At 40.8% G+C, this 12,463-nt stretch overlaps 1 protein-coding gene and 1 long non-coding RNA gene across 3 annotated transcripts; both read left to right on the top strand.

Annotated features, from left to right (window-relative positions):
- Positions 1-6,231, top strand: LOC110891372. 2 transcript variants are annotated; one of them, XR_004873291.1, is made up of 8 exons: positions 1-314; positions 2,096-2,190; positions 2,291-2,352; positions 3,751-4,493; positions 4,584-4,652; positions 4,786-4,872; positions 4,970-5,034; positions 5,804-6,231. It is a non-coding gene; the product is annotated as an uncharacterized LOC110891372 (long non-coding RNA). The 2 variants fall into 2 exon arrangements; XR_002565264.2 differs by having other exon boundaries at positions 3-314; positions 2,291-2,348.
- Positions 6,232-11,577: 5,346 nt separating this feature from the next.
- Positions 11,578-11,988, top strand: LOC110888937 (uncharacterized protein K02A2.6-like). Its single transcript, XM_022136432.1, has one exon. The coding sequence runs from the start codon at positions 11,578-11,580 to the stop codon at positions 11,986-11,988; it is 411 nt and encodes a 136-aa protein (XP_021992124.1).
- The last annotated feature ends 475 nt before the right edge of the window (positions 11,989-12,463 follow it).

The raw sequence follows: 12,463 nt of genomic DNA, 5'->3' as shown, positions 1-12,463 counted from the left end.
GTGAATGCTCTTGTATCGTATCGATAGAGATGGAGAAGGTGTCTCATCCATATCCAAGAATTAGATGGTTCAACTATCACCACATAATATATATTCGATAGTTGGTTTGGACTTTGGAGTTCTATGAACTCCCCTACATTCAACATCCATATGTGATTTCTGCAGTCTGACGATGATGAGCTCCGTCGTCGCTAGCGGCAGGTGGTGGCGGAGACCAGAGTTTTCGAAGGTGGTTTCGGTTTTGCTACTGGGACAATTCCTCTCATTTATACTTGCACTTCTCACCTTCACTTCTTCCTTTTCTGCCAATCTCGGTAAGCATTCGGTTTCCCGATTTTTGCAATTAGGATACATGATGTCCATAGCCGTAAACGTATTTGTTGCAAACATGGTTGTAAACTCCGCTAGGCGCTAGTTAGGCGTGGTGTACCGACCCGCGATTAATCGGGTTGAAACTAGAGATGGGCATAAAAACCGGTTCCTACCCGATTCCAGTGGACCCGACCCGTACCCGGTTCCTGTTCCTACCCGGCTAATAGTAGAACCGGTTCCGGGTTAAAAAAACCCGTAGGTTCCGACCCGGTTCCACATTTTATAAATAAAATCGGTTCGTACCCGGTTCCTACCCGTACCCGGTTCGTACCCGGAACCGGTTCCATCAGGACCCGTACCCGGTTCCATTGTACCCGAAACCGGTTACGCCGGTTCTAAATATATTGACGTGTACCCGGGTTGTACCCGGAACCGGTTCCACAGAGAACCCGGTTCCACTCACTTGTATCCATACCCGGTTCCGGGTTGGAACCGGTTCCGGGTTTTATGAATACCCGATTATGCCCATCTCTAGTTGAAACTGTATGTAATTTTTCAAACGGATATATAGTCCATGTGGTTTTGACCATTTTGCAAGTTTAGTCTAAAGATTTCATTTTTCGCCAATGGGTTCAAAAAAGTTTCATCGTTGCCATTTTAGTTCACTAGGTTAACTTCATCCATTTTTTCTCTTGACGAGAAGGGCAATTCGGTCATTTTATAGGGCCGAATTGCCCTTATAGTTAACAGAATTACATTTAAAATGACCGAATTATCCTTCTCGTTAACAGAAAAAATGGATGAAGTTAACCAAGTGGACTAAAATGGCAACGGTGAAACCTTTTTGGACCTACAGGCGAAAAATGAAGCCTTTAGACTAAATTGGCAAAATGACCCAAACCACAGGGACTAAAACGGCATTTAACTATATTATATATAAACTTTAAAGAATTTGACCAGTTTTGACTGCCTTTGACCAACTACAGATTTTAGGTCCGACTAGGTGAAATTAAATGTGAATTGAAACCAAGGCTAGCCCTGAGAATTCATGTACCCTGTTCGAGCTTGAAAAAACGTGCCTAATGCCAATGGGCTAATAACTAATCTAAACCATAAAAATAGTTTTGTAAATGGGCCTATGTTGGTGTTTGTATGGGTATACCCTATTAATTTATTTATTTTTACATATACATATCAGAGTTTTATTAAAAAATAACGTGCTCTTCGAAATATCGGGCCCTGGCCAGTGGTCCTCCCCGCCCACCTTCAGGGTCGGCCATGATTGAAACTAATCAGGATTATTACAACACTGGTTGCAAATCCTCTTACATGATTGATTTAACCTAATCCATTTCATGATTTTTTTTAACGGCCAACAAAATCAATCCCGAGCACTCTCGGGGCACCCACTGGACAAACGGAGTACTCCGAGAGTAACCAGAGTCCACCACCAATTCCGGGGAAAACCCGGTAACCCACCCGCCCATAGGCACGACAGTGAAATTACCGGTAACCCGCCCGCCCATAGGCCCGGGTTTTTTTTTGAAAGAAAACGCCCAAACACGCCGGCGGGGGTGGGGGCGGTGACGTTTTTGGGCGTGTTTGGGGGGAGAAGACGCCCAGTACGGGTGGTCTGACACTTGATAGTATGACTTGGTAATTTTAGAGCATTGAAGTTAGCATTTATTTATTTATTTATGTATTGTTTTATGCATTAACTACTTGGTGGGTTGTATAGTATTTTGACTGACCTACATACACCTGGCTTGTTTCTTCTCTATAGGTCTCAATTCACCTGTTACTCTGGGACTTTTTGGCTATCTGGCTTTAACCATGGTCTATGGAAGCATCTTGTTGTACCGACGCCATGAACTCGTTGTATTGTCGCCTTCCTAGTCACAAACTTATATATCTATGTGTGACTGTATAAAATTGAATTTGAAGTTTGATTATTGTTTTATTTGGGAAATTTTTGCAGATTCCATGGTATTGGTATGCTCTTATAGCATTTTTTGATGTCCAAGGCAACTATCTTTGTAGGTTTGCTTCTCTTTATCACTTACTTTTTTTTCGAGTAAATTACGATTTTGGCCCCTATGGTTATATCACTTTTAATCTTTTAGCCCAAAAAGGAATCTTTTAACATCTGAGCCTCCAACGTCTTTTTTTCTAACCTTTTTGGCCCCCAACGTCTTTTTTTTCCAACCCTTTTGGCCCCTAAAAGTAAATGGATAGGGTTAGTGTTAGGGGTCAAAAGGGTTAGAAAAAAAGACGTTGGGGGCTCAAATGTTAAAAGATTCCTTTTGAGCTAAAAGGGTAAAAGTGATATAACCACAGTGGCCAAAATCGTAATTTACTCTTTTTTTTTAACTCAATCTTGTGCAACTAAATTATATTTTTTAGAGGTGGTAATTTCAACCTATTTACTTCAGAATTGATTAATTTGGGTTATTTCTTTAACATGTCAAGTTTTTGGTCAAGTTTTAAAGGCATATAACCTCCCTTATCATTTTAACTATTCTAGGGTATATATTGTTATTGTTACTACAGTTTTTGTAGTCATATTTAACACATTCATTATTTATAAAAATGATTTGACAATAAAATGTTTGTGGGTTAACCCAACCCGTCCCACCCTATCTCAACATGTACTAAAAATGACCCTGCTTCGACATGTAACCCAACCCACCATCTTATCACCTTAATCTATGTTTGTATTGTGATTTAGTACTTAGGGGAGTAGGGGTGGTCCGTGATGGCCACCCCATCACGCGTGGAAGTTGATCGCGCACTGCCGCCGCCACCTTTTTTAACGCGTTGAAATATAAACGCGTTGTTTATATCACGCGTTGAAAACAATTCACTTTTGTTTTTTTGTCGTTTATGAAACTGAATTAATAGGAACTTTGATGAAAAGTGCAAATTAGCCCCTCAACTTTTGTTAGCTATTTTTAAATAGCTTTCCTTTAATTGCAATTAAGGTCCCTCATCTTTATATAAAATTTAATTGCCCATCTCGACGAACCGTTTAAGTCGGTTGTAATTCAACAAAAGCGCGAGATTTGTGAAAGGTGGGGTTGGGAGATGCCACCCGTTTAATTTAAGGTTTTTTTTTTTCCAATGTTTAGTTGTTTTTTATTTTGCTATGTAATTTATTTTTTAATTTTAATGAAATTTATAATTTAGTGTTTTATTGTTAATTTCTAATTTAAAAAAAAAAGTTGTGAGTGATGAAATTCCATCACTCACTAGTGATGACCACCACCACTAAAAAGGGCTTGTGAGTGATAGAATAGTAGTTGATGACATGGCGGAAGTTGATTGGATGTTTGTGCGTGATGGAATTCTATCACTAGTGACCACCCCCACTCCCTTTAGATAACTTTTAGGTACTCATATTAGGATGCTGACTTTTATAACGTTGACCGTTGACTGCAGTTAATTCAGCATATTACTTCACATCAATTACAAGTGTGGCGTTATTAGATTGTTGGACTATTGCATGGGTCATACTTTTTACTTGGATATTTTTGGGCACAAAATATTCTTTATGGGTCATACCTTTCACTTAACATACAATATGGATGGAGTTAGAGCCAGGGAGCAAACTGGCGACAAGATCGAAACATCAAGAAGGAAAATGGCCGTTTTTAAATGATTGGCGCAAAACCATTAAAGTGACCAAACCACAGGGAGCAAAATGGAAGTTAACTCTTTAATTTATATGATATAGGATATGTTTGCATGAAGCTTATAGTAGCTTTAAGCCTTAAGAGATTAAGCTTTTGCTTTTGAAAGAAAAGATTCTTTTGTTTTGATTAAGCTTGTTGCTTTTTGGGAGCAAAGTTACCCAAATACCCTTTTCGTATAATAAAATACCTTGTAAATTTTTGTCTTTGTATGGCATTTTACACTTTTCGAATATAGCCACAACTACTTTTGCCAAACACGTCTATCTCGGGAGACCAGCTCGCCAAAAGCTCGAATCTAGTCGAGCTTAAACAAGCTCGAGCTCTGACCTCAGTCAGAGCTCATCTAATAAACGACCCCAAACCCAAGCTTCATTTACCGAACCCGACTAGGCTCGGCTCATTTACACCCCTACTACTTTTCCATAACAACTTTTAAGTGCCATATTCGAGAGGAAGACTCTAGAAGCCGTGACATGGTCTGCTGAACTTGTAAGTCGATATACTGTTTTTAAGGGTGTGACAATATATGTTTTCTTGACGAATGTATCATTTCATAGTCCCTTTTTTCTTGTCCTGCAGATACTAACATTTGTTGGTAACACAGTTGGGTTTTTATTATTTTACACGTTAACTCCTCTTATTTTACAGGTTTGTTCTTTTCTACTAGACAACCTTATTAACGTTTGTACAAATTTTTAAACCTTCAAAGGGTATTGGTTAACAGGATATTGGTGGGCTTAGTGTGTTAGAATGTTACGTAATATTTTTAAAATCTGTGTAGGCAAGTGGCGCCACGTTGTTCAATCTGTCACTCCTCACGTCGGATATGTGGGCTGTTGTCATTCGCATCTTTTTCTACCAACAACAGGTACAAGTTTCTTGTAATGACTCGTGATTTGTTTTTTTTAAGTGACCCGAGGGTTTAGGGTTTTAGGGTTTTGATCAATAACTTCCTTTTGCTGCAGGTAGAGTGGTTATACTATGTATCGTTTGCAGTTGTTGGCGTTGGTCTTCTCATATATTCGAAAACGTAAGTCTCATTTTGGCCTCACTGTGTTCTTTTACGGTAATGATTTGTTTAACTTTACTTGGTAACCAACGGTGAGAATGTTGACCCGTTGACTTATAAACGGTCTAAAACATGGGTCAAATGGATTGAACGAGTCGATAGTTACCCAAGTATAGCTCTAAGACTTATAGCCTCTTAAATCATTTTATTCAAGTTGTAGATTATTACTTAAATTTATATAAGAGTTAATAGCCAAAATGGTCCCTGAGGTTTGCTCACTTTTGCCACTTTAGTCCAAATTCCAAAATTTTTAAATCTGGGTCCCTGAGGTTTGCATTTTGTTGCCATTTTAGTCCAAATTTCAAAAACTCCCTTTTTTGACTGTTGCAACCAACCTATTTTGTCCTTTTGTGCAGGGGTATTTTGGTCATTTTTATGAGTTATTATAACAAACTCAGATCAAGAACCCAGAATACCCCTGCGCAAAAGGACAAAATAGGCTAGTTGCAACAGTAAAAAAAGGGGGTTTTTGAAATTTGGACTAAAAAGACAACAAAATGCAAACCTCAGGGACCCAGATTAAAAAAATTTGGATTTTGGACTAAAGTGGCAAAAGTAAGCAAACCTCAGGGACCATTTTGGCTATTAACGCTTTATATAATCTTTGTAATTCTATTTAGCACCCTACTTTTTTAAAGTGTTATGGGTCAACCTAACCTAAACCTATTTGACCTGTCAGACGGGCCCATTTTGCTATCTCTACTATTAACACATGAATGTTGATTTCTAGGGAGAAGAGCCCCAATCTTTCACAAGAACCTGAAAATGGGATCCCAAATCCACAATATCAACTGGTTCATGAGCAAGCATCAATTGACGTATAGTTGTAACCATTTTTATACGCTTCAAGTTGGCATAAAAAATACCAACTTAGTCCAACAGGTTATAGATAGCAATGTTATAACCCCTAGATTTATGAATGCAGTTTTAAAAGACTTAGTTTTACTATCTTAAAAGGGGTTAATGGCGCAGCCTGTTGCCCATTTGCCTTCTGCTTTGATGTAATTTTCCTTTAGGGTTGAGACCACCATTTTACTAATCCTAATATCGTAACATGTAATTAAAACAACTTTCATGACCTTGTCACCCTGCACATATCGATTCATTTGTGCGAGATATTGGAACCTAATATACTTCATGTGTCTTACACACGCCAAACACGCTATTCATGTTTGAATGTGGTGACAAGTTTAAATCAATTGGGATGTTATATAGTTTTATGTGTTTGTATGTTCTACCCTTTTACATCTTAATTTATGTTTGTGATGCATGTCGTTTTCTTCTTTTACGCTTTGTGAATATTTGTTTTGGCCATATTTAGTTCCCTTGTTCTATAGACATAGACACATAGGAGCAGAAGTGGCCTCCATAGACGCTTAATGCTTGGTTTTATGTGTCCTCCATAGATGGTTAATGCTCGTTTTTATGCTGTAACTTAAAAAAATTCGTTAACGCATGAAAAAATTATGGCCGTTTAAAAATAATGGGGTGAAGTTGGTTTAAAAGTCAACAATATGTTTTAAAGAATTGTATCATACGTAACGTTATATTATACTTTAAATTTATTTTAGTAAACATTTATGTTCTTAGTTAAACCTAAACCATAGAACATTATGTTATTGATTGAATAATGAAAAGATTACATAAGATCCTTTATATAGATTATGATATTACACTTAACCACCATCTAGCTTCAATAATTTTAAAAGCTAACTAAACTTGTCTAATATTCCGCCGCAAATTGAGGTCGGGGAACGACCTACAACTTGGACTGTAGCAGTAGAAACCGTTGATGTTAGAGATTTAGTAAAGATATCAACAATTTGATCATTAATGTTGATAAACTGAACCTTCAATTTGCCTTGAGCAACTTTATCCCTTACAAAGTGAAAATCAACTTCAGCATGTTTGGTAGGAGTATGGAAGACAAGATTGGCCGAAAGATACGTGGCACCTAAGTTGTCACACCGAGTGTAGGTGTGGAATTGGTGTATATTCCGAGTTCAATCTGTGACAACCGGTAAAATTCCAGGATAATTCCGTTCAACTTAATCACTATTTATACAATTTAATTGTGTTCTTTTGACTTAATCTATTAATGATTGAGTTGTACAAAGTCTAGCAGTGATAGGACATTGAAGGGGTAAGGTCCCAAAAACTCCATATCAAGTACTTGGGACCATCCCACAACCTCGTCTTTTAAACCTTCTTTAGGCCTTGCGCGGCCGCGCACTGGTCATGCAAAGAATTAAGAAGAAAGACAGCAAATAACATCCGCGCGCCAAAATGGCATAAACAAATCCCTGCGCCACTTCTCTATAGCAAAGGGATAAAAATCCCAGCAAATACTTCCGCTTGAGTAATACCCAGACTTGGATATTATTTACTTAGCTGATTCCACACGATAAGGAGTCACACTGGATTATGACAATAATCTTCTAGAAGGCTCAATCGTGCACCACAAGCGGTTATAACCGTCTGGACACATGTCATCATCTCAGGCCTCCTTGAAATCACGATGATGGCATGAGAATGAAGAGTAACCTCCACTTGCCTACTTTCCACGTGGCAATTCCCCAGCCTTCGATCAAGATCACGATCCGTGTGATAACACAATCCGATCAAAAGAGCTAACAGAAGAAAAATAACCGCTTACGGGGTTAGCATCTTCCGTCAACATTTCATCAACGAGTTTTCCGGCCCAAACTCCCGGCTATAAATATAAGAGTAATTCAGGTATGAAATTCAAGTTACACACACTTCGTCAATACTTCTTCTTCTTCATTAACACATACTTATTCTCACGCCGGAGTCGGGTCACGGAGAAAACCTCCATTTTCCCCGTGACGAAGCTAATGGTGTTCTGTTTTGCAGTATTCATCGGAGAAGAAGATCAATCACATCGAATCAATCGAGAGAGAACAACCCCCTTTATGCAGATCCAAACTCCCTAGATAATTTGATTCCGGTCATTTATCTAGTGTTTCTTCATTGGCGCCCACCGATTTCTCTGTTTCATCAGTTCTGTCTTGTTTCGATTCATTTTCCTCCATTCTCTGTTTTCTTATGGCAGAGAATTCATCATTTCATCCATCAAGTCCTCGATCTGAGTTTGAGGGTTTTTTAACTCAAAATACCCAGATCGACGGAATCATGGAAATAGAAGAAAACAACGGACATTTAGTAAAAAGCGATCTGTCCGAAAACACTCCGGAATACTGGTTCGGCAGATTCCAGATAGCTGTAAAACAAATTACCACACAAATCAACAGATCTGAATCGATAAACATCAGATCTGATACCCTAACAAAAAACAATAATAAAGTCGATACTGTAGTATTGGACCCACAGACACCTGGTCAATGGGACATCCAATCTAACAGTCATACTGCGATAACCCGAAAATCAGAAAGTACCAACTGTCAGATACACATGGTACAAGGAGGCCCTTCACAAAGGCCAAATAAACGAAGCAGTCAGCATTGGAGGGAACAACAAGTTGTGTTTCCTGTTGTCCCTAGAGGCCCTCAGGAAGAACGACCAGTAATTATTACTGGCATCTTCGGGCATTACAGAACGGATTATATGTTCATAGATCCAGGAAGCTCAATGGACATAATCTATGAACAGTGTTTCAAGCAGCTTGATCTAGAAGACAAAGCACGTCTAGAGCCGGTCGATTTTCCTCTCACCGGATTCTGTAACGAAGCTGTATTTCCATTAGGCCAAATTGCATTCCCTGTGACTCTATCAGATGGCGAGCACTCACGAACAGTCACAGTGAATTTTATGGTCATGCCGGCAACATCGCGCCACGATGTCTTGCTAGGAAGAAGGTCACAAAGGGAATTCAGCATGATCACTTCTATTCCGCATGCCGCGTGCGGATTTCCAACAGAAACAGGAGTTGCAATTTTGTACTCAAGCAAGGAGGTTATGTACATCGATGATGAGGCACCAGCAAAAGTGGCCAAACCTTCCGCACCAAGCGAGCCAGAGAAATGGGTCCTAAACGAAGAATATCTAGAACAGACGATCTTATTGGGACACGCCATTTCACCAACAATACGAACACAATTGAAAGAATTGCTCTTAAACAATAAAGACATATTCGCCTGGTGCCCAGCGGATATGACTGGGGTTCCACGAGAGATAGCGCAACATTGTCTGAACGTCAAACCCTCAGCAGAGCCTGTCGCGCAAGGGAGACGTAGTCTCAGCGCGGAAAAAGCGGAAGCAATGAACGAGCAGGTCACAGAATTGCTCAAGGCAGGAATCCTGGGCGAAGTACAGTACCATACCTGGGTCGCTAACCCAGTCATGGTTCAAAAACACAGTGGCGGATGGAGAATGTGTGTCGACTTTAAATACTTAAATAAAGCCTGCCCAAAGGATTGCTACGCGCTTCCAGAAATCGACAAAAAAGTCGACTCTTTGGCATCTTTCCGATGGAAGTGTTTTCTCGACTGTTACAAAGGCTATCATCAGGTCCTAATGAAAGAGGAAGATGAGGATAAAACAGCCTTTAGAACCGATAAAGGCATCTTTTGTTACACAAAAATGCCCTTCGGGTTACGCAATGCCGGAGCTACTTACCAGAGGTTAATGGATACAGTGTTTGGAGAAGACATCGGGAAAACAGTCGAAGTATACATGGATGACCTCGTCATCATGAGCCACGAAGAGGAAACAATGCTCGAAAATATTCAGCGCACGTTCGATTCATTACGCCGAGTAAACTTAAAGCTCAACCCAACAAAATGTTCCTTCGGGATGGAGGAAGGAAAATTTCTGGGTTTCATAGTAACAAGGGACGACTTTAAAGTTAATCCAGAAAAAGTGCAAGCCATCCAGTTGATGCCATCACCTTCAACAATAAAAGAGATGCAAAGACTCGCGGGAAGATTAGCAGCCTTGAACAGATTCTTGGCAAATCATGTTGCGAAGTCTTACCCGTTCATCAGTACGCTGCGCAACTGCGCTAAGAAGACTCATTTCCAGTGGACACCCGAAGCGGAAATAGCCTTCAAACAAATGAAGGAATGTTTAATTGAACTGCCAACCCTAACAGCGCCTCGAGAAAAAGAACCGCTGATCTTATATTTATCCGCTACGGAAGTTGCGGTTGGTGCAGTATTAATGGTGGAACGAGAAAACATTCAGACCCTAATATATTACATCAGCAAGATGCTCACCGGACTAGAAACACGCTATTCGATGATAGAAAAATTGGTCCTCGCTCTCGTACACGCATCACGACGATTACGCCGGTATTTCTCTAGCCATGTCATCACAGTTCTCACCAATTACCACTTAGGGCAGATTCTATCCAAACCTGATATTGCGGGGCGTCTAGCTTAATGGGCTATTGAATTAGGAGGATACAATATCCTATACAAACCACGGCCAGCAATTAAAGGGCAAATTTTAGCAGATTTTGCTACAGAAGTCCCTATAAACAAGGTCCAAGAATGTGAAGCAATCTAGAACCCTGTTCCCGTTTTCGATAATCGGATCTGGACTCTACACACAGATGGAGCTTCTAACGACGACGGAGTAGGAGCGGGTCTCCGATTGATTAGTCCAGATGATCACGAGCTAACATATGCGATACGCCTAGATTTTCAAAGCACGAACAACGAAGCAGAATACGAAGCGTTTCTAGCAGGTCTTCGTCTAGCACTTAAGATGGGAGCGAAGAACCTTGAAGCTAACGTTGATTCAAAATTAGTGACTGGACAAGTTAATGGGCACTACGATGCGAAAGGTGAAGCTATGGCGCTATATCTAGAACAAGCGCGGATGTTAATCAGTCAATTCCAGACATTCAAAATAAATCATATAAACAGAAGTGAAAACAAGCACGCAGACGCATTAAGCAAATTGGCCGCTACCAGCTTCAGGCACCTAGCAAAAGAAGTGCGCATCGAAGTATTGTCCAATCCTTCTGTCCCTCTCAAACAAGTGAACGTTATAGAGATTGGCAACCCATCCTGGATGTCCCCAATCATCTTGTACCTACAACACGGAAAGCTTCCGGAAGGAAAAGTAGAGGCTAGAAAGATCCAGAACAAAGCGATACACTATGAAATGGCAGATGGGATTCTATATCGAAAGTCATTCATGGGACCACTTCTGCGCTGTGTCGACAAAACCGACGCGCAATACTTAGTCAGGGAAATCCATGAAGGCTTATGCGGGATACACGCTGGACCGCGCATGGTAGTGGCAAAAATAATGAGCGCGGGCTATTACTGGCCAGGAATGCACATGGACGCGGTCGAATTACTATGAAAATGCGCAGCTTGTCAGCGCCACGCGCCAAAGACCCTCCGTCCAAAAAATCCACTTATACCAGTCACGTCCGCTTGGCCCTTCCAGCAATGGGGCATCGATCTTGTTGGCCCATTCCCTGACGCGCCAGGCACAGTAAAATTCATTATCGTCGCAGTTGATTATTTCACAAAATGGGTCGAAGCTAAGGCATTAGCTTCCACCACAACAATGGTAATCCGCAAATTTATATGGGAACATATCATTTGCATATTCGGGTTACCATTGCGCATTACCGACAACGGCACCAATTTCGCATCAGAAGAACTTGAAAAGTGGTTTAAGGAAATGAAGGTCGAGCACAACTTTGCCTCTGTGGCGCACCCACAAGCAAATGGCCAAGTCGAGAGCGTCAACAAACAGATAGTTGATGGTATAAAGGCAAGGCTCGGGACGGTGCGCAGAGGCTGGGTCGACGAGCTTCCTAGCATCTTATGGGCTCATCGTACTATGCCAAAGACTAGCACGGGAGAAACCCCATTCAGTCTTGTCTATGGATCGGAGGCGGTAATTCTAGCTGAAATTGGCCTTCCATCACCGAGCATGCTTGCCATGGAAAAACAAAGCAATGAGCAGGAATGAAGATTGAATCTAGACCTTCTTGAAGAAAGGCGTGAAAACGCCGCCATCGCAGAAGCAAGGTACAAATCCAAACTCGAAAAATATTACAATGCACGCGTACGCGTATGTACTTTCAAACCGGGAGACTTTGTCTTGCGCGGCAATGAAGCCTCCAATGCAGAAAAGCCAGGCAAGCTAGCGCCAAAATGGGAAGGACCATACATCATCAACGAGGTCCTGGGCAAAGGGGCGTACACCCTGAAAAGAATTGATGGGACGCTGGTTCCCCGCACTGGAACGCGCAGCAGCTGCGCAGGTGTTATGTATAGCCGAACTTTCCAAATCTATACAGGCAATGTATCTTCCTGTATCACTTTGTATTACTGGCCCCGCGCCCTATTAATGCAAAAGTTATCCTTACACATTATTGTTTATTATAAATTGCATATAATTTCTTTGGTTACGCGAAAACACTATGGTAAACATTGTACGCCTC

The sequence above is a fragment of the Helianthus annuus genome, chromosome 11 (genome assembly GCF_002127325.2).
Source record: "Helianthus annuus cultivar XRQ/B chromosome 11, HanXRQr2.0-SUNRISE, whole genome shotgun sequence".
In the NCBI taxonomy this organism is placed as follows: domain Eukaryota; kingdom Viridiplantae; phylum Streptophyta; class Magnoliopsida; order Asterales; family Asteraceae; genus Helianthus; species Helianthus annuus.
Note: the sequence above shows the minus strand (reverse complement) of the source record. Positions and strands in the feature narration are given on the sequence as shown.